The sequence below is a fragment of the Tyto alba genome, unplaced genomic scaffold, assembly GCF_018691265.1.
Source record: "Tyto alba isolate M040663 unplaced genomic scaffold, T.alba_DEE_v4.0 Super-Scaffold_34, whole genome shotgun sequence".
Classification (NCBI taxonomy): Eukaryota; Metazoa; Chordata; class Aves; order Strigiformes; family Tytonidae; genus Tyto; species Tyto alba.
In genome coordinates this window covers 5,902,629-5,926,908 of record NW_024881309.1, presented here as the reverse complement: position 1 = coordinate 5,926,908, position 24,280 = coordinate 5,902,629, and the positions used below count along the sequence as shown (strand labels likewise).

General features: G+C 60.9%; 3 protein-coding genes and 1 long non-coding RNA gene across 10 annotated transcripts; 2 read left to right on the top strand and 2 right to left on the bottom strand.

Moving 5' to 3' along the window:
- Positions 1 to 64: 64 nt before the first annotated feature.
- On the bottom strand, positions 65 to 13,097 carry DDHD2 (DDHD domain containing 2). 4 transcript variants are annotated; one of them, XM_042801497.1, is made up of 18 exons: positions 12,995 to 13,097; positions 9,707 to 9,900; positions 8,331 to 8,521; positions 7,428 to 7,517; positions 6,958 to 7,078; positions 5,791 to 5,880; positions 4,465 to 4,600; positions 3,819 to 4,027; positions 3,613 to 3,683; positions 3,308 to 3,427; positions 3,012 to 3,107; positions 2,502 to 2,630; positions 2,240 to 2,395; positions 2,055 to 2,157; positions 1,806 to 1,970; positions 1,354 to 1,516; positions 958 to 1,076; positions 65 to 430 (listed from the first exon to the last, which is right to left on the bottom strand). In XM_042801497.1, the coding sequence occupies exons 1-17, from the start codon at positions 12,997 to 12,999 to the stop codon at positions 986 to 988; spliced, it is 2,130 nt and encodes a 709-aa protein (XP_042657431.1). In that variant the 5' UTR covers positions 13,000 to 13,097; the 3' UTR covers positions 65 to 430; positions 958 to 985. The 4 variants fall into 4 exon arrangements, with proteins under 4 accessions (XP_042657431.1, XP_042657433.1, XP_042657432.1 ...); XM_042801499.1 differs by lacking the exon at positions 12,995 to 13,097 and adding an exon at positions 12,305 to 12,519; XM_042801498.1 differs by lacking the exon at positions 12,995 to 13,097 and adding an exon at positions 10,156 to 10,209.
- A 2,906-nt stretch (positions 13,098 to 16,003) lies between these two features.
- On the top strand, positions 16,004 to 19,771 carry LOC122154220. The gene is made up of 3 exons (XR_006166131.1): positions 16,004 to 16,103; positions 16,415 to 16,540; positions 19,272 to 19,771. It is a non-coding gene; the product is annotated as an uncharacterized LOC122154220 (long non-coding RNA).
- Positions 16,102 to 20,764, bottom strand: BAG4 (BAG cochaperone 4). 4 transcript variants are annotated; one of them, XM_042801506.1, is made up of 5 exons: positions 20,682 to 20,741; positions 20,072 to 20,259; positions 18,559 to 18,819; positions 17,968 to 18,213; positions 16,102 to 16,897 (listed from the first exon to the last, which is right to left on the bottom strand). In XM_042801506.1, exons 3-5 carry the CDS (start codon positions 18,814 to 18,816, stop codon positions 16,394 to 16,396), a joined length of 1,008 nt encoding a protein of 335 aa, XP_042657440.1. In that variant the 5' UTR covers positions 18,817 to 18,819; positions 20,072 to 20,259; positions 20,682 to 20,741; the 3' UTR covers positions 16,102 to 16,393. The 4 variants fall into 4 exon arrangements, with proteins under 4 accessions (XP_042657440.1, XP_042657439.1, XP_032854202.2 ...); XM_042801505.1 differs by lacking the exon at positions 20,072 to 20,259 and having other exon boundaries at positions 20,682 to 20,764; XM_032998311.2 differs by lacking the exon at positions 20,682 to 20,741 and having other exon boundaries at positions 20,072 to 20,619.
- A 156-nt stretch (positions 20,765 to 20,920) lies between these two features.
- On the top strand, positions 20,921 to 23,970 carry LSM1 (LSM1 homolog, mRNA degradation associated). Its single transcript, XM_042801508.1, has 4 exons — positions 20,921 to 21,032; positions 21,612 to 21,680; positions 22,367 to 22,482; positions 23,445 to 23,970. Exons 1-4 carry the CDS (start codon positions 20,987 to 20,989, stop codon positions 23,613 to 23,615), a joined length of 402 nt encoding a protein of 133 aa, XP_042657442.1. The 5' UTR covers positions 20,921 to 20,986; the 3' UTR covers positions 23,616 to 23,970.
- Positions 23,971 to 24,280: the final 310 nt, after the last annotated feature.

Sequence of the window (24,280 nt, the reverse complement as noted above, 5' to 3'; positions counted from 1 at the left end):
GTTACAGCAGGGAGAATCAGCAATCTCCTTCGCTCAGCAAGGCTGCTGCAGCTCTCTCCACACTGCGCGTTTAAGGCTTTTATTCCTCAAGGTCACAAGCTGCGCGTTTCCTCGCTAAGCCAGGAGCAGAGTCAGGCTCTCGCTGTCTGCTTTGGTGCTAGAGGAGCTGGTGTGGTAGCTTACAAGATGGAGGGTTAAAAGTACACGTTGCCACAGGGAGTCACAGTGCAAGTTCTGTGTGTGTTTGAGCAGAAGTGTTTCCCCTTGATATTTTTTTCCCCCCACCCCTACCCAAAATGGAGGAAAATCATCCTTATCTCCAGGTTGCAGCAAGTACTTGGGAAGCAGCATGCGGGACACAGCAGCAGAGGAGAGAGGAAGGCAGAGAAGAAATCTGGACTTTCCTGGTGAGTACTTAGTTGAATTGGATCTAAGAAAGCAAAGGGAGAACGTGGGAATGGGTGCACTGGGGCCGACCAAAATCCACCCAGCCGCTGTACCCCGCAGTTGGGCTTTGAGGGCGAGAAACCTGAAGGATGCGCCTTCCCCTTGGTGAACCCCGGGCCAGCAATGAGCAGCAGAGGGGGAACACACCCCTGCAAGAGCTGCGGGGTCCACGCTCTGGTTTGCCACCTGCGTGCAAGAAACGTTTAGCCCGGGAGGCTTGGAGTACAGGCCAGACATCTGGTCACTTCCTTGGACTGAACTGATCGTAACCGTGCGCAGCTGCTGCTGCCCTTATCGTCAGCAGCAGCCGTTTGTTAGCTTTCCTCGTGTCCGATAGTGCTTGTGTGCAGGACAAGGGGAAAGAAGCCAAATATGCTGACAGGCCAAAGGAAAAACCCAACGCTAACTCCTGCGTTGGACACAGCGCTGTAAATAAGGTCCCTCAAACGAACCAGATGTCCTCAGGTGTCCTGGGACATTCGGAAGGAAGGTGGAGGTGAGATGACTTACATCAGGCGGCCAGAGCAGCACAGGTTGGTCACTGGCTTCCAGGCAAAGGTTGATCCAGCATAATGCCTTGTGTCTGGTAGATCTCCTTCAGAACCAGCAGAACGGTGTCTTCCGACTCCCTGGAGGAGGGGGACACGGGAATCGGAGGGGGACCCTTCCCTCCGCTCTCTCAGGGATGGTTATGGGGTAGAGGCTCGGCGAGCGCAGGCAGTGCAAGGCAAGGAGAACTACAGCAGCCTCCTCTGTCCCTACCCACCCTCTGTGTCTGCACTGTGGGCAGGAGCATATCCCGTTTACTCAGCTAAGGCTTTTCTTACTATGTTGGCTTTAAAAACGATGGCATTCTGCTTACAGCAGACATGAATTTGAAGCTTTGACAGTTATGCAGAATCTTACCAGTAGCAGAGATGCCCTTGTAGCGCAAATAAATACTCATTAAAGCTCTCTATTGGCTTCTCCTGCAGCACGTAGTCTATGCGATTCCCTCCGTTCAGCCTCCCCACATTAATGAGGGAGGCCTCTTCCTTCACTGCTGCGGGGCTCTCCTCGGGCGTAGTGTCTGAAGGAATAAAGAGCAGTGTGGTTCAGCCAAGGGGCTCCAGCAGCCATGAAAATGTAACAGCATCACCGTGCCCCCCCCTCGGCCCCGCTCTGGGCTTTTGCAGAGGAGGGGCAGCTTTTAAATGCTCGGTCCTTGCCCCCCAGGGCTGCCTGACTCTTGGAGCAGCACTGCACGGCACAGGAGATGGCAGCGGTGCCTGGCTTTGGCCCCGGGACGGGGCCCCAGCACCCTGCTCCCTGGGTGGGTCGCGACGCTGCTCCCCCAGCACCCCGCACGCAGCACCGACCTGGCTGCTTCTCCGTGCCGGGCTCTGCCTCCGTGTCGGCGTCGGTGCTGGCCGCCTCCACGGCTGGCAGCGGGGCGCGCGTGAAGGACTGCCAGGCAACCCGCAGGGACCCCAGCAAGTTGTTTTTCAGGTCCACGCTCATGCGAGTCAGCCCTTCTTTGAGTTCTGAAAGGCAGGGGGGGGTCGGGGTCGGGCTGGGGGCCGCAGCAGCTGCCCTGGGCAGGGGGTGAGGGGCGGCCCTTCCCTTACCTAGGTGCATTCTCTTCCTGCCCTTGTGATGAGGCAGCAGCATGGGCTCAAACTCCAGATCTGGGACGATCATGGGCTCAATCCTGTACGCCACCGGGTCAAACTGTACGGGGGCGGAGGGGGCAGTGAGCCAGGGCTCGTGCTCCATGCGTCCCACGCAGGAAGGCTCTGGCTCTTATACCTACGGGGTGGAAGATGTTGAAGAAGCCTTTGCAGGTGGGCAGGCGGTAGTCTGGGTTGATCCGCTTCACTCCTCGCACTGTGAGAAACATCCCGATGGGAGACCCAAAGGCAAAGAAGATGGTGGGCTTGTAGTTCAGCTGAGGATAGTTTGCCGAGACCTGGGGGAGAGGGAGGATCAGGTTTGTCTCGCGAGACAAACTCCACGCTGGTGTCAGGGGCGCCTCGTCGCTGCAGTCGGAGCGCGGTGCCGAGCGCGGTCGTTACCTGTCCTAGGCCAATGTCCCGGTATTGGCAATTCCTGCCCTCGTCTGCGCTGCCCGGGCCGCGCTGCGACGGGGACCCAGGCTCGGCCCCGTGTTCCCCGCCGTGCCCGCGGGCTGCTGCGCTCTGGTCCTGCAGCAACACAAACGGGGAAACCCCTGCAGCGACCTGCCCGGCGTCCCGCATCCTCCCGAACCAGGGCAGTCGGGGCAGCAGCACCCTGCTCCGGCCAGCCGCCTCGCTCGCCGGCAGCGCTAACTTCGGCCTCCACCACCACTAACAAGTCCTCCCGCTCTGCGATCGCCCTTCAGGCCACGGGATAAAGTGCTCCGGCAGCAGGGTGACACCAGCGCAACCCGCGGGAACGGCCAAACACGAGCCCACGAGAGCTGCCTGAGCAAGGACGGGCAGGGACGGGGCGCTCGGGGGCTGCTCCTACGTGGTGAAGGCTGGTCCTTGTCTGAGAGCGACGGGACGTGACCTGGACGAGAACAAGCTGTGCAGACGACAAACCTGCATCTCCCTCTTGGAGCTGATGTAATGGTGTATCTTCATTCTTGGTCCTAAAGGAATTCCCATTTCATTAAGGTTTTTCTCTGTGCACAAGAACTGGAAAATAAGCGACCTGGATATTAGTAGAGGAGCAGAGAGGTGTGTGCGGTGAGGCATTCCTGTTCTCTGTAATTCTGTTCCTGCTGCACTCCTCAGAGACATTTCGTGTGCAGGTGACTCAGTACCAGGAAGATGTGCACAGGGTGGGAGGGCTGCGAAGGAAAGCAAAGAGACGGCAAAAGAGAAGAGCTCCTTACCAGTGCTAGCCTGTCCATTTTCTCCTTCTCAAAAACATCACCATACTCAGACAGCTCCAGCTTATTCAGCATTTCTTTTACTTCCTCAGTATCCCTGTTGCTCGAGGTTGTCTTGGACCCCTGCGAACAGAGCCATCAGGGATGGTGGGTTTTGCTCACTTATGTTCTTCCCGTGCGTTCTGGAGTCTCTCCCCGTCCCCCATGCAGCCACAGAAGCAGGAGGCCGGTGCGACGCTGCAGCGGCGCAGCTCCCGGTGCCAGGGCTGCGGGAACACCCCGCGGGTCCACGCCCGAGCACCACGTACCTCTTCGCTGCGCTCGTCCCCCTCGGGCGCTGCCTTCTGGTTCGTCAGGAGGTCAAACAAAATGAGCGACCCTGGAAACCGGGCGCAGGCAGAGAGAGCATCAGCATCTCGTCGGGGAGGAGCCCCGAGCCGTCTCCTTTCTGGGACAAAAGACCACGTACCCTCCCTGCTCCCCCCGTACGGCGCCCCTGGGTGAAGCCTCTTACCCAAGCTGTGCCCTGCGAGGGAGACCCCCCCTTTGAAGAGCGGGTTCCTCTGCAGGAAGAGCTGGTACAGGCGGTTCATTTCAGACGCCACCGTGTCCACGATGGTCTGGCAATAGGTGGAGCTGTTGTAGAAGAAGACGTCCAGGATGGTGTCGTTGATGAAGTGACGCAAGCGGTTGATGCTGGGCAAAGTGATTCGCTCCAGGTCACTGCCAGGGGGGAAAAAGAGAGAGGGAATTGCAGTTAGGGGTGGCAGCGAACCCCCACCGCGTTTCTAAAGCAGAGCGTAAGTTCAGAGAAGGATTGCCACCGTCTCAAAGGGCACGTGTTGTAATCCAGACCCTGGGCTCGTGCCAAGACCGCAGGCAGAGCACAGCCTGTGCTCGTACGCTCCAGGCCCGAGTAAGGAGCCTAACCGCCTCTCTCCCCTTCCTAGGGCACTGCAGAGCAGCGCTGGAGGGCAGAAACAGGGCGGTGGGTTTCCAGCGGCCTTTGCAAGGTGTGGGTGTCCACGGTCCCTCCTGACACCAGCCCGGGAAAGGCGGAAGCCTCTCCACCCCGGCTAGACGCTGAGCGGAGTTTAGGTGGGAGGAGGCTGGGTGTGCGCTCGGGCGCCGGCACCGAGGCAGCCGACCAGGACACTTACACGTCCACGCCGGTGGAGTGGAGGGGGCTGTGCCAGTTCACGGGTAGGAACTCCACCCGGCCGATCTGCTGCTGCTCCTGGGCTTTCTTGAAGTGGGCTTGCAGCATGCTCAGGGAAACGTTCCTGAAGACATTCACTGGAAAAGAGCACCAACTCTTACCGAGATCCACCAGGCTGCAGGGCAAGCCTGCTGCATCAACAACACTTAATAAGATAAAAGGAAAGATCGTTACCAGGGGAAATCCCGCCAGGGTCTTTAATCTGCTGCTGCTACCCTACGACCCTGAATCTTTAACTACAAGATGAGGGGAAGGCTCCATGTCCTTACATGTGTGTTTACTGGATTTCGCTGTCCCATCTGTAACAAGCCTCCTTTCTGCATGGCCAGGGCTTTAACACAGTAGTCAGGATAAGAACGTTATTTTCGGGAATTTGAAAGAAATAAATCTGCTGCAAAGATGCATGTGTTACAAAGGGAATCCTAAGGGAGATGAACTTGAAGTTCCTCCTTCGGTTCTGAGAGAGAAGGGCTGATTTCCTTCATTTCAGTTGGTCAGCAGCCTTGAAAATAGTTTAATCAGATGAACATCTAGAAGAATAGGCCGCAATAAAGCAGAGGTATATTTTATAGGAACTAAAGCCAGTCTGCTGTGAAAAATCTCAGCTCCCTTGATTTCTACAAGTTAAATCATGTCGGGCTTCCAGGCGGTTTCCATGAGCACCTCTCCTACAGAACTGAAGCACTCGGAGCAAATAACAATGAACGGGTCAGACCAGAGGCCCTGGGTTTAGTACCCTGTCTCCAATATTGATCAGCAGTGGGTGCTTAGAGGAGTGTGTAAGACCAGCGATACTTCCTCACATGCTCTCCTAACCTCCAGGCATTTGCAGCTTGGGGATTTCCTGAGCCAGAAGCAGCATCCCTGCTTTTGGTCCAAAATCACTCCAGAGACTGTTAGAATTCACCCAGTGAGATTAACCCGTAGAAGTAGACAGAGCAGGTTAGTAATTAGTTTAGCAGGTTTAGGCAATTAATTGGAAAATCTGTATCCAGTTTGGAAAACTCACTGTTTTGAGCAGCAGCACAACACAGTAATGGAAAGTGGCTGCCCAAACCTTTCCAGATGGTAGGATTTCACGGGTTAGTGAGAGTTGCATTCACGCTCCCCGCTGCAGTCAGCAGGTTGGGCCGTGCAGCTGGCCGGCGCCAGCGCCCGTGTCGGCAGGGCCTGAATGCGCTCGCCAGCGTTCCGCACGTCCCCGCAGATGAGGGCTCCCTGGCTCCGCTGAAAGCAGCGTATGGAAAGGGCTGGGCTCCACACCTACCGCACTGGACGATGTTCCTGAACCGAATGTCGCACGCTGGGCCGATCCCGTGCACCATGAAAACCAGGTGATCGATTTGCAGCGGCTCTCCTAAGGAGGAAGGAAGAGTTCAGAGCACGGGCCCTGCGGGAGACATCACTTTGTGGGGAGCTGAAGCCACGTGCTCTGCAGGAGAGCGAAGCCTCCCGTCCTCACCTCAGCCAGGCAAGAAGAAAAACCAAAACCTTTTGAGTTAGTGCTTGGGTTTTGTGCCTCGAGGGTAGTGGGATTTCTCACGTTTCTGAACTGTTTGTACTACTAAATGCAGCTGCCCAGCCTGGGATGGATCCGGATCGGCGGGACAGCGGAGGAAGGCAAGGTGGCTTCAGGAGCACTCGCCCTTCTGTGGCCGTCCTCGCTTCAGCAGGAGTGGCTGCTCCTCGCAGTTCAGGCCCACGGGCCGTGGGGCCGTGGGGCCCGGGAGGGCAGGACCAGAGGACTCGGTCCAGCTGCCCCGTGTGCAGCCCACTCTGCGGAGCCGCCCGGCCCCCGCGGAGCTGCAGCTCTCGGGTAGGCACCAGGCAGAGTTACGCCTCGTTCCCTGCGTCCCACACACTTTAGTTTGCACACGTACTTTCCTGGTTAGACGGGCGTAACTGCCTGTCCTCACCACGGGGACAAGTCCCCAGGCCTGGCCGGGAGCTCGGGGGCAGAGCTGACGTACAGCTTCAGAGATGGGGAGAGCACGTGCCCCAGAAAGTCACCGGCACGAAGGTGATAAACCCGCGTCCCTACCACGGAAGGGAACTCCCCCTTTGTGAAGGTAAGCGCCAACCCCGGGGGAAACGTCAGGCCCTGCAGCGCCTTCCACCGCTCCGGCCTCGGCGCAGGAGCTGGAAGCGCACCCACGCGCCTGCCTCCCCAGCACGTTCCTTCACGCTCCAGGCTCTCTGGGGCTAGGAAAGTCTCTGAAAACCATTCCATTCCTTTCAGCATGAAATGTTTAGACGCGTCCATTGTTTAAAAGGATCATGGAAGCTCCTGTCTTTTTGAGAAAGCAGGGTGGGGAACAGACCCTGTAGCTCTGGGTGGTGGGAGGGAGGGAGGGAGGGAGGGAGGGAGGGAGGGAGGGAGGGAGGGAGGGAGGGAGGGAGGGAGGGAGGGGGAGGGAGGGAGAAGCGAGCTCACCGTTGGGGATCTCGGCAGCGATGTTTTCTACTCCTCTCTTCACAGTCCGAGGTCGACCTTGTTCCATAGGAGTTGAGCCCCAGTCATCAGAGGTGGCAGCCGGGTGGTAGTGCACCATCAGCTTGTAAACAAGAAGAGCCTGTCATTGGGCCGCGCGGCGCACCGTGCTTCAGCAGCGGGGAAATGCTGCTGCACCAGCTGGTAGGTGACAGGGGCTGGTACCAGACTGCGACGCTTAACTGTGCTGGTACGAGCCCTTGGCACAAAGGGAGTGGAAGGTGTGTCGAAAAGAAAGGCTGAGGTGTGAAGCAGACTCTGCTGCCCTGGGGAACACCAGTTGGACAAGGCTGATTTCTCAGCAGACATAGTTAAAAGAAAGAGCATAAAGCCACAGGCATAAAGCCAGGCTCTCAAGAGAACTGAAGGGATGTCCTTGCTGGTCAACACAGAGATCACCAGGCCCTCCTCACCTTTGGGTTGTGCAAGATAATGATTTCTCTGCTGGGGGACTCCAGTTTCTTCTTCCACTCATCCAGGGTCACAGCAATCATGTAAGCTTCCTAAGAAAAATAACACCCTCCGTGAGTCAGCCTGAGATATTCCCATGAATATTCAACCACTGGGGACATTCCCCACCCATTTAATGATATCTCTTATCAACACACTGTGCAAAAGAGGCAGAGAAATCAGCCAGGTCAAGCTGGAGGAGCAAGTAGGGTCATAGGAGTTTCACCTGCCTAAAGAGTTTCCAGAAGCCCCCACTTCAATAGCAGCGGCAGACTTCCCCATCAGTTTAGAATTGTATTTTTTGGTACATCAGAATACAGATTTTGTAAAGATGTATACATCTACATATGTGTCTTTCCAAAGTCTGCAGCCATTAACAGTACAGACCACTGAAGTCTCTAACACTACACAGTGCTCAGTGTGCCCCGTAACGATGATTTCCCTTTCTTACATTCACAACTCCCTTGGCTTTGATGAAACTGTGAGCACAGCGAGGACAGTTCTCACAAGGAGAGCCAAACTGAAGTTAGAGCAGATGGGGTCAGGAAAAAATAGAGCAAAGACTGCAAGCAAGGCCAGAGCTGCAGAGCATGCCAAGAGCACCCGGGCACTTAAACGTGTAGCAGGAGGAAGGGGAGGTCACCCAGCTACAGCCGGCTGGGAGGGAGGAGACAGGGGCTGTGTTTACAGCTGTTAATCCGCTGCAAAAATGCCATGCCAAAGCCTCTTCCGAGCCCATTGCCCTCAGGTATGGCTGTGGTGCCCGTTGCCCCATATGGAGCTTGGGACATCGAGGCCAGTAGTTGACAGTGAGAAGCCAAGATGCTTCTCGGCAAGAGGGATGCTACCAGGAGAGGTGTGCTCACCTCCAGCTCTTCGCTGAAGGTCTCCGAGTAGGGAATGTACTTGTTGTCCTTGTCTCCCTTGTAAAACCAGGTGCAGCGACGCACTTCGGATACCTCCTCCTCCCAGTACACTGCGACCCGCTGCCTCCTCTTCAGGTGCACGTCGTACCGACCCCCCGACGTTTGGATAACCAGATCTTCTTTGTCTTTCCCTGCAGGAACCAAGGCCTGAAATTAATCGCGAGAAGACCAGAAAGACACGCTATCGGAGAGCTGTACGCCACGCCAGAACAGAGGGATGAGGCTGGAGCGTCTTCTGTGGGCAGCACACACGAGCATGTACGAGTGCCGGCAGCGGACACCAGTGTTCTCCACACCCAAGCACAAGAGAACAGCGTCGGCGGGCATCCTAGGAGAGATGCCCCAAGTCAGACTTCCCCCAGAGGCAGAAGGTAAGATGAAGGCACTCAGCTACAACCGTCTTCCTCTCTAGCTCAGGCACAGGCTGGCGTGGACTCTTCCTGCCTTGCTTAGATGGTAAAATGTGAATTTGTGCCCTTGGGAAGTGCAGTGCTTACCGGTGGAGGTGCGGGTCCCCGGATCTCTAAGTCATTCCCCCCTAAACCAGAGAACTCCGCACAGATCCCAATACGGACTTCCAGTTCTGTTAATTCTGTTGCCTTTGGGGCCTGCCCGCTGGCCGGGCCGCTGGCAGAGCACCCCCGTGCCAGCCTGCGCCCGGCCCGGCCTCGAATCCGAAGCTTCCTCGGAGGGGAGGACGGGAGCAGCCCTGGTGCTTTACGCGCAGCCGGGGCTGCGGGCGGCACAGCCGGGCTGGGAGCAGAGCCCGCGGCCCGGGCAGCACCCTCCCGGGGCAGGGAGCTGCTCCCCAGCGGGATTCCTGCCGTCCTGCTAGCACGCTCCCATCCACGTCGGAAGGGTGCTTTGCAGTATGAGTATATATAATTTAGAGCATATATCAAATGAATGAGGTCAGACCATTCGATGCATCCAAGCAGTTTAGTTATTCATGCGTTTACAGCTCTACGAGTAGGCACGTTGCCAAAAAAAAGTCCCAAAATAAAATTCCCGGGGGAAAATTTTGCATCCCAGGCAGAAGCCCAGGGACGTGTCCAGGGAATTTCCCTCCGACAGCCAGACAGTGCTCTCCCCCTGACCGCACACCTGATGCTCTCCTATTGCCCTTCCCAGGCCATGCTCCTCGCAGCGATTTTAAGAGCAGGGACTAGGAATTTAAAATCAAAGGGCAAATTAAAAATAGAAACGATAGGAGCTGCAGGCAAGCCGTGCTGCGCCGTCCCCCAGCCCGCCGGGGTGGATGGAGTTTTCCCCGTGGCTCCCGGCAGGGCAGCCCCAGCCCGAGCGTGTGTTTTTACCTGAGCCGTGAGCCTCCTCCAGCCTCTCCGAGTCCTGCGCGCTGAACGGGACCCACCGCTCCCTCCCGTCCGTGACCTTGCAGTAAAACCAGTGGGGAACCACCGCGTCGTACCGGTTCGCGGGGTCCGGCCCCGCAGCCTCGGCGGCGGGGGGCGCGGGGGGCTGCGGCCGCTCCCGAGCCGACATGATGCTCCTGCACAGACACCGCGGGAGACGCGAGTGGGTGAATGTCACGAGCCCCGGAAAGGCTTATTCCGGCGTAAATGGAGAACGCTCCCCGCCTCCACCACCACGGAAGCCCCGGCGGGTGGGCGGCGGCGCTGGGGGGGGGGGGGGGGGGGGTCGCGGGGGGCACGGGCCCTGCGGGCAGCTTCCCCCCCGCCCCCCCGCCGCCCCTCGCGCACACGCGTGTCCGTGGGTGCGCACCCCCCCGCCCGCCCATCCCCACCTGGTGCCGAGGCGGCTCCTGCGGCGGCTCGGCCCGGCCCGGCCCGGCCCGGGCGGCAGCGCAGGTCCCGGCCCCGGCCCCGGCCCCGGCCCCGGCCCCGGCCCCGGCCCCCGCCCAGCCCGGGGCGGTGCTCCCGGCCCGGCCCGGCCCCGCCGCGGCTGCCGTCACGGCTGGGGGCGGGCGGGGAGCGAGCCGGGCCCTGCCGGACCCCTGCCCGCACCCCTCCCCGCACCCCTGCCGGACCCCTCCCCGCACCCCTCCCCGCACCCCTGCCCGCATCCCTGCCCGCATCCCTGCCCGCACCCCTGCCGGACCCCTGCCGGAACCCGCCCGGACCCCTGCCCGCATCCCTGCCGGACCCCTGCCCGCACCCCTGCCCGCACCCCTGCCCGCACCCCTCCCCGCACCCCTCCCCGCACCCCTGCCCGCACCCCGCCCGGACCCCTGCCCGCACCCCTGCCCGCACCCCTCCCCGCACCCCTGCCCGCATCCCTGCCCGCATCCCTGCCGGACCCCTGCCGGACCCCGCCCGGACCCCTCCCCGCACCCCTGCCCGCATCCCTGCCGGACCCCTGCCGGACCCCTGCCCGCACCCCTGCCGGACCCCTGCCCGCACCCCTGCCCGCACCCCTGCCCGCACCCCTGCCCGGACCCCTGCCCGGACCCTCACCCGCAGCCCCTGCCCGCACCCCTGCCCGCACCCCTGCCCGGACCCTCACCTGCAGCCCCTGCCCGGACCCTTGCCCGACCCCTGCCCAGACTCCAGCTGGGACCCCAGACCAAGACCCCAGACCAGGACCCCTGCCCGGACCCCTGCCTACAGTCCCTGCCTGCAGCCCCGACCTGCAGCCCTGCTTACAGCCCCTGCCCAGACCCCTGCCCGCAGCTCCTGCCCGCAGCCCCTTCCTGCAGCTGCTGACTTGAGCCCCTTCCCGCAGCCCCCTCCCGCAGCCCCCCCCCGCAGCCCCTTCCCGCAGCCCCCTCCCACAGCCCCTTCCTGCAGCCCCTTCCCGCAGCCCCCTCCCACAGCCCCTTCCCACAGCCCCCTCCCACAGCCCTGCCCGCAGCCCCTGCCCGCAGCCCCTTCCCACAGCCCCTTCCCACAGCCCTGCCCGCAGCCCCTGCCTGCAGCCCCTGCCCGCAGCCCCTTCCCACAGCCCCCTCCCACAGCCCTGCCCGCAGCCCCTGCCCGCAGCCCCTTCCCACAGCCCCTTCCCACAGCCCTGCCCGCAGCCCCTGCCCGCAGCCCCTTCCCACAGCCCCTTCCCACAGCCCCCTCCCACAGCCCCTGCCCACAGCCCCTGCCCGCAGCCCCTGCCCGCAGCCCCTTCCCACAGCCCCCTCCCACAGCCCTGCCCGCAGCCCCTGCCCGCAGCCCCTGCCCGCAGCCCCTTCCCACAGCCCCCTCCCACAGCCCTGCCCGCAGCCCCTGCCCGCAGCCCCTGCCCGCAGCCCCTTCCCACAGCCCTGCCCGCAGCCCCTTCCCACAGCCCCCTCCCACAGCCCCTGCCCGCAGCCCCTGCCCGCAGCCCCTTCCCGCAGCCCCTTCCCGCAGCCCCCTCCCGCAGCCCCCTCCCACAGCCCTGCCCGCAGCCCCTGCCCGCAGCCCCTGCCCGCAGCCGCAGCTCTCGGCAGGGTTGCGCAGCCCTCGCCGCTGGCAGCAGCCCGAGTGGATCCCTGCCCAGACGCCGGCGCAGGCGGGCGATGCCAGCGCTAATTAGGACTCTCCGGCCTAAGCCTTGACTTCAGGCCGGTCGTTGTGGCCCTAAGCCGGGGGCGGGCGGGCAGGGGTGCGCGGAGCCGGCGCGGCGTCGCCGGGAAGCACGTGCCCTCGTGCCGGTGGCCGCCCACGAGCAGCGTGGACAGACACTTGAGCACAGGGTGCTCTGCAGTGGAAGCCACGAGATTCTGATTTAACGTTTGTTTTTCAACCCTTCCGTGCCCCTTTCGCCTTAGTGGAGACTGAGAAACCCTCTTCAGATGGTGCGTGCTGCTTGCAGAAGCGACAGGCAACCCGGGAATAAGAGTATGGTTTCTGTAGAGATGAGCCTCGTGATAAACAGGCCACGCTTTCTAATTTGGGGTTCTGCGATGTGGGTGGATGCTGCAAGATAAACCAGTTGCCAGGAATCGTCATCCCGGTGCTCACCTCCGCCACGGCAGTTGCTGGCTGGGAAGACTGGATGGCCAGAAAGGCTAAAATCCTAATTTTTGCGTCGGCAGAGCAAATGGCCGTGAACCCTGTGCGTGCAGCCGTGGCTCGGCGCTGACACAGCTCCCGCCCGCGCTCTGCTGCAGCGTCTCTCTCCTTTCAGATCGGCGTCCGAGCCGTGACCCACTTTGGTCCTGTGTTGCAGGAGGCGGCAGGAGCGGGGACGGATGCGGTTACGTCAGCGGGAGTTTTCTGCAGGCTGCCGTGTGGAAGGTATGCCCCGAGCCCTGCCCTCGGTTCGGCTCAGCTTTGGGGGGAACACAAAAAACACCCACTGCCTGCCCGAGGGACGCAGAACCGTCATACGCAGCCGCGACTTCTCGCAGAGCTGTTCAGATAACCAGCCCTGCTGAAATGATAACCAGCCGTCTCAGCCCGCTTTTCAATGGTCTTTCCTGTGCTGTCAACTTGAGGTTTATATAACCCTCTGCCAAGTCCTTCCCACACGCAGGGACTTAAACTCCGGAAGAGGAAATATTGTAGAGGAGTACGTTACCTTGAGAGGTTCAGCACCAAAACACCAAAGAAGAAACCTTCCTCTCTCCTTCCTCCCAGATTTTGTCTGGCTTGTATGCCACGCACCCACTTTCAGTTTTTCTTAGGAACAGATAAAGGGATCATTCTTACCACATCACCCACGGCAGGAAACCTTTGTCCCAGTCCACAGAGCGCTGGTGATACAGCAGCTCAGTGAATGTTTTTTTCTTCTCTCCTAGCTGACTGCATTGCAGTGCTACGGAGTTTGCAAGGTATCAGGATTGCTCCACACTCCTCCTCGCACAGCCAGAACCGGCTTACCCCTTTTCCCTGGCAACTGACAGGGGAGGGAAATGAGGATCAGAGCGAACAGGATGCAGTAAACAATGCAGTTTGTTCCTGATGCAATTCTTGCTACTGGAACAAATACAGAAAATAAAGTTCCAGCCAGCTCTGCGATTCCAGACTAACCAAAGCTGGCTGCTGGCTGCTTCTTTCCATGTACCTGTAAGCAGTGACTTGCTGCAGCACTTCTGCTGCTAGCACCACGTCCTCAAAAAAGCAGCAGGGCTGACACATCAGTGCCCGGGTTGCCTGTCGCCACCTCACTCCCGTGGCAGCAGCAGGAGCTGTGAAAGCCGGTGGGTGGTGGGGAGGGAGGCCTGCCCCGGCGCCGGCGGCCGCAGCAGCTCCCGGGGCTGCGGGCAGGCTTGAAGGGAGGCTGCAGTCCTGCCCACGCTCGCTGGGGTTTTATAAAGGGGTTGTTTTGGCAGAGCAGGGGTGAGCCGGCGGTTCGGAGGGGTGTGGAGGAGGACTGACTGCCCCGCGAGCTGCCCTTTAGCAGCTCTCTGTGCTGTAGAAGTCAATATGCACAGATTGACGAGCTGCTTGATTTCAATTTCTGTGCTGAAGTGTGACTTACACCATCTCTTGCAACAGCAAATTTCAGGCTTTGGCTAGATCCTGCACAAAGGGAATCCGAACCTTTCTTTCAAGAGCCGTGCCAACCAACCAACCAAATGTGGTAACAGAGGAAGAAATGAGCTCTTTGGTAATTCCCTAGAGAGCACAAACGAGGCGAGCCTGTGGCCCGGACTTGGTGCCGAACCTGCAGTGGCTGGGGAGCGAAGCGGCGGCGTGGGGTGGTCTCAATTTTCATCTCACCTTCAGCTCAGTCATGCCCCGAGCACCGCGGAGAAATGCCGCAGAGGCTCTTCTCCCCTCCTGCGTCACCAGCGCGCTCCTCCCAAGCCCCGCTGAAGCCTTTGCCGGTGCGAAGCGTGGCTCGGGCTGCTGCCCCGGCACCCCAGCACCACGAGCCCAGCGGCTTGTGCCGCTCTGCTGGCTGGAATTTCAGTCTTTGGCTTTTCTAGAAAGTGGCAAGTTAGGTCTCTTTGGGTATTGACATTCCTCCTTTACTTTTCCATCTCCTTCGCAGCCTTTTATAGACAAACTTTGCGGGAAATGCTGAAGGATCAGAAGAACAGGACTCGGTAAACCTGGAATTGAGTCTGCTAGCAATCCTGTGGCACAAGCTTTCTGCCTCCACCCCAAGCATTTCTTGTGTGATTGATGAGGGATTGATGTTTTTTGTTGCTTATATTCCCTTTTAAAAAAACCTAAGTAAAGTTATTACTGTATGACACTACTTCAGTGAACACACAGCAGTCTCTTGAGAAAGGTTTCAGGACATTAGAGGCAGCATTTAACAAGGCTCAACCATAAGATGAACCAAAAGGGGTAGAGACACCACAGTGCTGCTCTTCGTTCCTCTGGGTTTAAAGAGCCACTGGTAGCAGGGCTGGTTGTGTGGAAACCATCCCTACCATGAGTATTTTCACAAGAAGAAGCAAACCCAAAGCACAGATTAATTCCTGGAGAGGCTGCTGACACTGCTGCCTTTCTCAGCGAAAGAAAAGTGGCGTTCAGTGGGGCTGGGCCGTCCCTTTCTGTGTGCACCGCAGTGACGGGGCCTCAGCCTCTTCCTTGTGACCTGCTTCCTCCCCCAGCGCAGCCACCGACCCTCAGAAATCCGATTTCATGCTGTGTCCGACGCACGGCTGGCTTGGCCCAGCTGCTCGCTGCCCGGCAAGAGGAGGAGATGAAACAGCAGCCGAGCCTTCCCTCGTCCCCGGACACGGGGCTCTCCTGGCTCACGGGCCGACCGCCGCACGTGGGGACGGGCACGGCCAAGGAGCTGCAGGTCAGTCCCGCGCGCGCAGCCGGGTCTGGGAAGGACGTGGGACCTGCCGGGTGCCTTCCACGCCAAGACACCCCCCCCCCAGACCCCTTCCAACACACGGCCACCAGCCCCAGCGCCACGGCTGAAGGTTCCTGGAGCACCCGCGCTGCTTGGGGGGCGCTGGGGGTCACTGTACCCCGGCATCCCCCAAACAGGCATTCCTGGAGGTCGCTGCATTCGTCCCTAACCACTGAGACAGCCTGGCTGGCGTTTTGGTCACAGGCAGGTCTGTTACACAGCCCTGCCCACGCCTTCTCTTTAAAGAAAAGAGACCGAGACGTCTTAATTACAAAATAACATTTTAAAGTTGTCAGGGTTTATTATCTCGTCACACAGAGTAATGATTCACTTAACACATTGTGACCAGAAGGTTAACAGTAGGCTGAGCCGTTCCCTTCCCCCGTCCTGTACAGCGCCACAAGCACGGCCGTTGCAGTGGAATACAAAACTCGCAGTATGTGGAAGGACATTACAGTTAAAAAGTGGATCTTTTACCCAAGTGACCTGGAAAGCATTTCCAAGCATCCTGCTGTTCTGGGTTGCTCTGCTCTAACGTTGTTCCTTTGCTTGCACCTCTCCGTTCCAGTGGCAGAACTGAGATCTCCAGGCCCGTGCCCAAGGGGGACACCACGGCCTGGCTCTTCGCGGCGGAGGAGGAGCAGCACGCTGTGATGTCTGCTTGCCCTGACGGGCTGCCGGCGTGGTCCCTGCCTACAGCACGTCAGTGTCGCTGCTCGAGTGCACTAAGGCCAAACAAAACCCCACGACGACACACGTTTTTATGGCGAGGAAGCTGAAGCTGGAAATACACGCAGTGACTGCCAAGCCCAGAGTCTCGGTTTGTGGCTGCACGTAGCTGTGCCACTGCGACCACATCTGGCGAGTGTTCCGGCTGTCTGAAGAACTGCTGTGGCTGCAGGAGGCACCCAGAGATCGGGCCTGGTGTGGGCAGCTTTGTACCGGGATTTTCTTCCTGCTGATGAAGAGGAGGTGGACCCCCACGGAGACCTCTACAGTGTAAGTACCTCAAGTGGTTCTGCTTTTCCAAAGCCTGGAACAAACAAACAAGTTAGTTTGTTGCTTCAGACCTTAATTTGCTTAATTTGTCCACTGCCAAGTTATTTGCTGGGGCTGGGCTTCTGGGTGGTTTTTTTGGTGGCTTTGTTTCGTTTTGTTTTTTGTTTTTTTAGCTCGGGGCTTATTGCTATTCCATTGTCAATAGTGCGTAGCAAAAAGAGCTGAGATTTAACAGAACTAAAACTCTTTGGAACCTCAACAACAGGCTGTGTGTTATGGCTGATGCGCTTTCACAATCCCTTTCTTTCCAGTTTTTCCAGTATGGCCTGAATTCTGTGGACGGACTCTTTCCTGGCCTGCCGAACACTGTCCTGGCCACCAGTCTCGATGGAATCCAGTTCCAACAGCAGCTTGGTCAACATCTCCTCCAGCAGCCGGTAGGATTTATCTGTCTTTTTTCCTACAAACTCATCCACCTCTTGCTCCAGCTGTTCGGCCTCCCCCATAACGTGGAGGATTCTCTGAATCTCTGGCTGGAAGGCTGCGGAATTTGCCGGAGGCTGGTCACCGGGTTTAAAGCCAGCCTCCCGCTTCCCAGCCAAAAGCTTCCGAGATGCAGCGCCGTAGAGCTGGGGCTGCGCGCTGTACTGCACCCTGGGGCTGGCGGCGGGCGGCCCGGCGAGGCGCGCAGCGCCCGGCGCCTGGTCGTTCACCGCCCCGGGGTGCTGGGGGCTGACCTCGCAGTAGTAGCTGTGCTGGTGCGCGCCCCGCTCGGGCGCCTCGTAAGCGGTATCCTGCAGCCAGAAGGAGAAAAAAAAACCCTGAAGCGCATTTCCCTTGAAGCCAGGGTTTTAATCTCGCACTCAAAAAGCCAGGCGGGCAGGGCCGAGGGAAGCGGGCGGCCGCGTAGAGGTGTGCGTGCCTGGGAGGACAGGGCAGACTGGGTTAGGCGTGACGTTACCAGGGGTCTGGGCAGCATTTTCCAGACTGTCACACACCGTGACATCACCACGCATCACGGCCCCGCGGGCTGGCACCCCGTGTCCTGCCAAGCGAGCTGGTTTCTGTGAGAAGTCCCCGAAGAGGGACGGGGGACCCACGCTCCAGTCCCTGGCCGTTAAAGAGCAGATCCCCGGCAAGAGGCGCGTGTCGGGGCAGAACAGCATGAGCCACTGCTGGCTCGTCACCCACGAGCGGGGGAGATGCTAAACAGATGGCAGCACGGTCCCACCTGGATACACTGGATTAGACACTTCTCTGCAGGCACCACGCTTTGGAGCTGCTCCCAGGTAACAGCAGCCCCCATCCCCAAATCCTCCCATCCGGGCTGCTGCTGCCTGGGGACCAAACCTCTGGAGAGTCATTTGATTCCTGATCAAACCCAGAGAAAGCCGAGATGAATGGACCCCACCGAATGCATCATTTCCTTATTTTTTGTGCTTAAAACATTCCTCGGTAACATGCCCAAAACAAGCACCTGTAGAGGAATACTGGAGTCTGCTACACCAGAGTCTGCAGGACTGACCCGCAGGTTAGTCCCACACTCTGTGCTGGCGGATTTCTGACAGCGCTCGCTGCTTGCGAGAGAAGAGTTGGACAAACGAGACGAGGTCTGACCCATTTCAAGACCTGCCCTGAGATGTCTGGTATCTCCAGCACCTTTCTGGAATTACAACCGCGGATTTTGGTCTCCTGTATGCAAATAGATTTTGCTGGCAGTACGCTGGATACCTGCTGCTTTGTTTCTATCTGAACTAACCGTGCTCGGAGAAAGGGGCATTCCCAGGATAGAGGCAGGTTTTTGAGGAAAGCCATATAATCGAGGAGGTCTGACCGCGGCCAGGACCCGGCGTGGGCACTGTACCTGTCCCGAGTCCCACGCGGGAAGGTGGGAAGGAGCTCCGCTCCCACTCCAGGGCGGCTGCGGTTCGGAGGCGAAGGAGTTCCCGTGCGCCGCCGCGGAGGGCCAGGCGTAACGCGGCTGCACCCCATAGACGGTGTGGGGAGCCCACGCGTCCTCCGGGGCTCTGGGCTGCGGCGGAGGGCCCTGCGCCGTGCCCCCCGGACTGCTGTCTCCGTACGGATACTGCGGGAGGGGCATTCCGGGGGGCTGCAGGAAGAGGGGCGGAACAGGCGTTACCCCTGGAATCACTCCCAGCCCTGCTCCCTCCAGGCAGCGCTGGGAACAGCCGCTTGCTGCCCGAGTCCTGCTTTCCTAGCCCACAAGCCTGGAGTCTCTGAAGAACGCGGCGGCCACCAGTTTTTATAAGAAGAAAACCAGGCAGGGCAAGCTGCTCAGGGCACAACAGCCGTTAGGACCCACGGAGGAGGCACTGGGGGCTTTCCCTCCGCTGCGGCCCCATAAAACAACTTCTTGTGCCCGTGGAACCGCAAACCCAGCAGCCGCACCGACAGCGGCGCTGGAGACGGCTGCGCCCGGTGCCCGGCCTCTTACCTGCGACGGGGAGTAGCCAGGAGCCTGCTGCCTCCTGAGAGAGGACCCTTCGGCGGGGCAGTCCGGCGGGGCGTAGCTCCAGGGGGGAGCCGGCGACGGGGGCCGGTACATGCCCGTGGGTTCCGCAGGGTAGGGGGTCCGCGGGGGCCCGGAGCAGTAGTACCCCCGTGTCTGCGGCAGGCTGGCATAGTGCGGGGCAGCCCCGGGAGCCGGGGGGTACGGGGGGCTGTAGGCTCCGTTTGCGTAGGGAGAATCCATCACCTGGGGGGGAGGGAAGAGCAGAGGAAAGGTGATGGGCCACGGGCAGGGGGCAGGGGGGCTCCGGCCCGGCCCAGCAGCAGCCCGGGGAGGGGACTGGCCCTTCCCGCAGCGTTCAGCTAAGGGGTTCCTTTGTCCCCCAGGCTGGGGTGCCCCAGTTTTAGGTTCTCCTGCTCTAACGTGGCTTTCTGTTGGCCGCACAATAAACGCCCATCCGCCTCACGCTTCGGTCCCACTGCCCCCGCAGCACGCGCCGGGGGGTCAGGCAGCGTCGGGGGCGTTGCAGGGGGGCAGATTTGTCTGGAGGGTGGGAAGAGAGGGGATACGCTAAGCTTAACCACGCTGCACTCAGCTAAGCTTTGCTCAGAAACGCGCGCACCATTCCTCACAGCGGGAGGCTCAGGCACTGGCTGCTGGATGAAAAGCTCCCCAGGAAAGTTCCTTTCCTCTTTCAGTCTGCGAACAGAAATGATGCAAGCGGACGAGATCTACCAGTTCTGGGGCCCGAGGGGCAGGGTGCTCAGGTCACCCCGGAGCTGTCGAGTTGGAGAACTCATCGTATGAACGGTCTGTATGTCCAAACCACGTGTGAGCATTTACCTGAACACATTCAGGTAAAAATGGACACTGAACGTGAGCTTCCATCTAACCACAGAGGAGACAATTCAGCGTCAGGGTTTCACGAGCTCACGGATGACTCCCTATAGCTTTGGGCAAAACAGTTTTTTGCCCGTGAGCTGTTTCACAGGGAAGGGATTGCATCACCTGCGTGCCGGGATTTATGAAAGCGCTGGATCAAACCTACACGTCCCAGAGGATTAAAACAAACCGCAGTTATGTCTGGGCAGCAGACAACCTCTTTGGAAAGAGTAAAGCCCTTCTCTTCACACAGTATTTGTGCAACGGCCCCTAAAAAAAGCTATTGCTGCAATAAAACCAACAAATAATAGATCCAGGAAGAGCAAGTCATGGGACCGGCGACACTTCTCCCCCCTCCACCCCGAGCTGCCACCCCGGCGCTGCCGGCTCCTTTCTTTTGGGGAGTCTGTCGTGGAAATGCCACGGCTCGCGTGGCTGCCGTCTTCAGCCCCCCCGTGCCCTGAAGGAGGGGGCCGTGGCGGGGGTCGGAGCCCCGAGCCCCACGTTCCCGCGGGGGAAGGGCCGGTTAGCGGGGACCGGGACCCGTCCTGGCCGGCGGTGCCCAGCTCCCCCCCGTCAGTCACCCCCAGCTCCCCCCTGTCACCCGCAAACCAACCGGCCTTTCCCCGGTGAGCTCTCCGGTCGAACGCGTGCCCTACAAACGTCACCTTGAACCGGATATGAAGGTAAAACTTTACCGCGTTCGCCGGTTGATGTATTTTTCTCCGGTTACAGCATCTGCCCAAACCCCAGGGGACGGGGCAGCAGATTTTTAACGCAATTTTGGAAACGAAGCTACGAGAGCTGAGGAAAAAAATAAAAAAAAATAAAAAACCAAACAAATCCGTCTGGAGGAGGTCGGGGATGAGCTCACAGGTCCGGACCGCGCGTCGCGGCTCGGTGCCGCTTCCCCGCGGGTCAGCTCGGGGGGTTTGGGGAGGGAAGGGGCAGGGCTGAGCCGGCCGGGATCGGTCCCCCCGCTGCCGCCCGACCCAGGGGGCGACACCGGCCCGGTCGTGGCCGCGGGGCGGGCAGTTACCGTTACCGGGGCGGGGAGAGGGGCAGAGACAAGGGCTGCAGCCCTGCCCGCCCCGTCCGCCCCCGGGGACGGGCAGCGGGCGGGCTCCAGGCTCGGCGGCCGGGATCGGGATCGGGGCGGCCGGGATCGGGATCGGGGCGGCCGGGATCGGGATCGGGGCGGCGGCCGTCGCCGCCCCCAACGTTACCTGCGCCGCCGGCGGGCGGGGGGACCCGGGGGGCCACGGCGGGCCCCGCTCAGCGGCGCGGTCGCGGGGCTCCATGGCCGCCGCCCCGCCCCGCCCCGCCCCTCCTCCCCGCCGCCGCCCAATCGGCGGCCAGGCCCCCCGCCAGCCACGGCCAATCGCCGGCCGCCCCGCCCTCACGGCCGGCGCGGCTTAAAAGGGCAGCGCCGCGGTGGGCCCCGCCCGGCGTGGCGGGGCGGGGGGGGGGGGGCGGTTCCGGCGGCACCGGCGCATGGCGGCGCTTCCGCTGGGGGCGGCGCGGCGGCACCATGAACTACATGCCCGGCACGGCCAGCCTCATCCAGGACATCGACAGTGAGTGCCCGGGGGACCCGGCCCCCCGCCGCACCGACAGCCCCCCGGGGCGACCGCTCCCCGCGCTGTCCTCGGGTGGGGGGGGGGGGCGGTTGGGGTCCCTGCTTTCCCCGGGGACCGGCCCCCCCCCCGCCCAAAACCGGGGCGGTTGGACCTCTCGCTCTCCGTGGGTGCTGTCCCCCGTGGGGGGTTTGGAGCCCCTGCTTTCCCCAGGGACCCCCCCACACCCCAAAATGGGGCGGTTGGACCTCTCGTTCTCCGTGGGTGCTGACCCCCGTGGGGCGGTTGGACCCTCTCTTTCCCCGTGGGTGCTGCTTCCCACCACCACCCGTGGGGCAGTTGGACATCCCCCCTCCCTTTCATCAGGGTGCGTTGCCCCCCCCCTGTGGGCACCGATCCTCGCGTGGGGCTGCTGCAGAAGGCATCCTCGCACCCCTTCGCGCTGCTGGGGCAGTTAACGTCGCTGGTTTCCCCACGCTGTACGTTGGGGGGGGGGGGGTGTTAATGCCCACGCGTGGTCGTGGCTCACACACACACACCCCCCCCCCCCAATCCATGCACACTCTCCTCCTCCCACAGAGAAGCACCTGGTCCTGCTGCGGGACGGCCGGACGCTCATCGGGTACCTGCGCAGCATCGACCAGTTCGGTACGTCCGCACCGGGTGGTGAAGCTGCTGGGGGGCTCGGGCCGGGCTTTGGACACGCTCCTGTGTGCTGGGATGACGGGGGGGGGGGGGGGGAGGAGGAGGAGGAGAGCCCCACAGTGCCTGTTCCCATGAGCTGGGTGATGCTCCTGTGCCCGTCGGGGCTGCGCTCGCCGGAGCCGCTCCCTCCCCCGGCGGTGGCTGCAGTTCGGGTTTGGCGGGGGCTCCCCATGTCGTGGTCCCCGCCTGCAGTGACGGCCGGGCGCGTTTCCTTGGCTGGAACCAGGAGTTTTATGAGAAATCGGTTTAGTTGCTACGTGGAGCAATGTGACCGCAGGTCGTGGGTTTAGAGCGTGCCTGTGCTGCGGGTTAAACACCCGCCTCCATGTCCCCCGGGATTTGGTGCTTCACGGAGGTTTCTCCCAGAACCGGGTGCTCCCCCCACGCCTGGTGGTGTCCAGCACTGATGCTCTGGCAGTCCCTTTTGGGGCAGAAAGAGCCCAAGACGCGTGTGGGTGATGTTTATGCTCACAGCTGAGCGCCTTGGTCCTGCAGCACCAACAACGCCGTTGTCTTCTCTGCTGTCGTCGGCACACGGTGCTCGGGGGGGCTCGGCCCCCCGGTGAGACACTCTTTACAGCTAGAAAACACAGCGAAATACGGGTTATTTTCTTTCTTGGTTGCTGCAGCAAACTTGGTGTTGCACCAGACTGTGGAGCGCATCCATGTGGGCAAGAAGTACGGGGACATCCCGCGAGGCATCTTCGTTGTGAGAGGAGAGAACGTTGTTCTGCTTGGGGAAATAGTAAGTGAGCGGCACGTTGTGCCCGCGGCAGCGGCGCCGCGGTCTGGGACGGAGCTGGTTGTGTCTGTGGTGACGTGACTCGGCGCAGCGCTGCCGAGATGGGCACCGGCACGGGGTGTCTGTCTGTCTGCTGTGAAATACGGTCGCTGTCCTGCTTGCAGGGGCTGGAATTCCAGGCCCCCTCCCGGAGCCAGTTCAGGCTGAACTGTGGTGGAGATGCCCCCGTGCCCCGCAGCTGCAGCTCCTCTGAGACAATGCGAGGGGTGAAGGGCAGCATGTGGGCTGGCAGAGGGAGGGGTGGGGAAGCCCTGGCCCGTGTGTGGCATTGCTGGAGGGTGTCGTTAGTGGGGGGCTGTCACCTCCCTGCTGGCTCGGCACCAGGGGACACTGCCTGGGATTTGCTCGGAAGGAATTGAGTGTCGTGGTCCTTGCTGTTTGCTTCGGCCCCCTGTGCTGAGTCCAGCCCGGCTGCTGCCCAGGGAGCCCCCTCCCATGGGCGGCTGTCCCGGGGGTCCCCGTCCACATCCCCACCCGTCGGGGTGCCTCTAGCACCTCTGTTGTGCATCACCTCCACCTTTCGATGGAACTTGCGGAAGGTGGGCACGGGCTCACCGGGAGGAGGCTGTCCTGGACGTGCAGACGTGTGACTGACCCCGGGGGAACCCGGACCGAATCCCCAGGCTGCCTGCGAGCTGGGAAACCCCGAGCTCGGGAGGCAGACCCCGCTGTGCCTCGGGAACCATCCTGCCCCAACAACTCTGGCCCGCGGCGCAGCGACGCCGGCTCTCCCCGGGAGCGCAGAGCCCGGCCAGGCGCTGGTGGGAAGCGCCAGGATGTCACCGAAGCCCACGCACGGGAGGGAGAGGCGGCGGCGGCTCAGCCCCGAGCTGCCCCACGGGCATCCCCCGAGCAGGGCTGCGTGTCCCGGCCGTGCAGCGCTCAAGGGGCTCTTTCTCTTGCAGGACCTGGAGAAGGAGAGTGACACGCCTCTGCAGCAGGTCTCCATCGAGGAGATCCTGGAGGAGCAGCGCGTGGAGCAGCAGGCCAAGCAGGAGTCAGAGAAGCTGAAGGTGCAGGCGCTGAAGGAGCGGGGCCTCTCCGTCCCACGGGCAGACACCCTGGACGAGTATTAGGAGTGCGGCCCCTCGGACCTTCCCTGCACGGCAAGGGGTGCTCCGTGATCCGCCCGCGCGTCGGCAGATCTCTTTGGAAAGGCGTTTTTTATTTTCAGGTTGTGTTTTCTGTGGCGCAGATAACTGTGTTAAAAAAAAAAAAAAATAATCATGCCGTTAGTCTATTCTCCTTGCAGAGAAGGAGGAGAGAAGGCATTCGGCTGCCCTTCGAGGCGGCCGGGCGCACTGGGGAGCACGAGTGTGCGTGTTCAGGAGGCAAATTGCTTGGTCCTTTGGGTTTGTTTGTTTTTTCCTCCTCACGGGACTCTGGGTGAGAGTTTTCCTTGACGTGTAAATAAATCCTTGATCTCAACAACAATGGTTTCACCTGTGTTGGGGACCAGACGCTTTCCCCTCTCTTGGGACGACCGCCCTCAGTGCCAACTCTCGTCCCCACCTGGGCGCTGCACAGGGGGGAGCGGGACCCTCGGTCCTGCCACGGGGTCGGCTCACTCCGAGGAAAGGCGAGATCCCCTCCTCCAGGATGGGGAGCAGGACCTGGGTGCCCCCCCTGCCCCCTGATGAGGGCTGCCGGCTCCCCCCAGCCAGGCTGCAGCTGCTCCCCTCCAGCTGAGCCCACTAATTGCTGATAATGAGCTGCTGCAGCTGGGCTGGCCCTGCTGCCC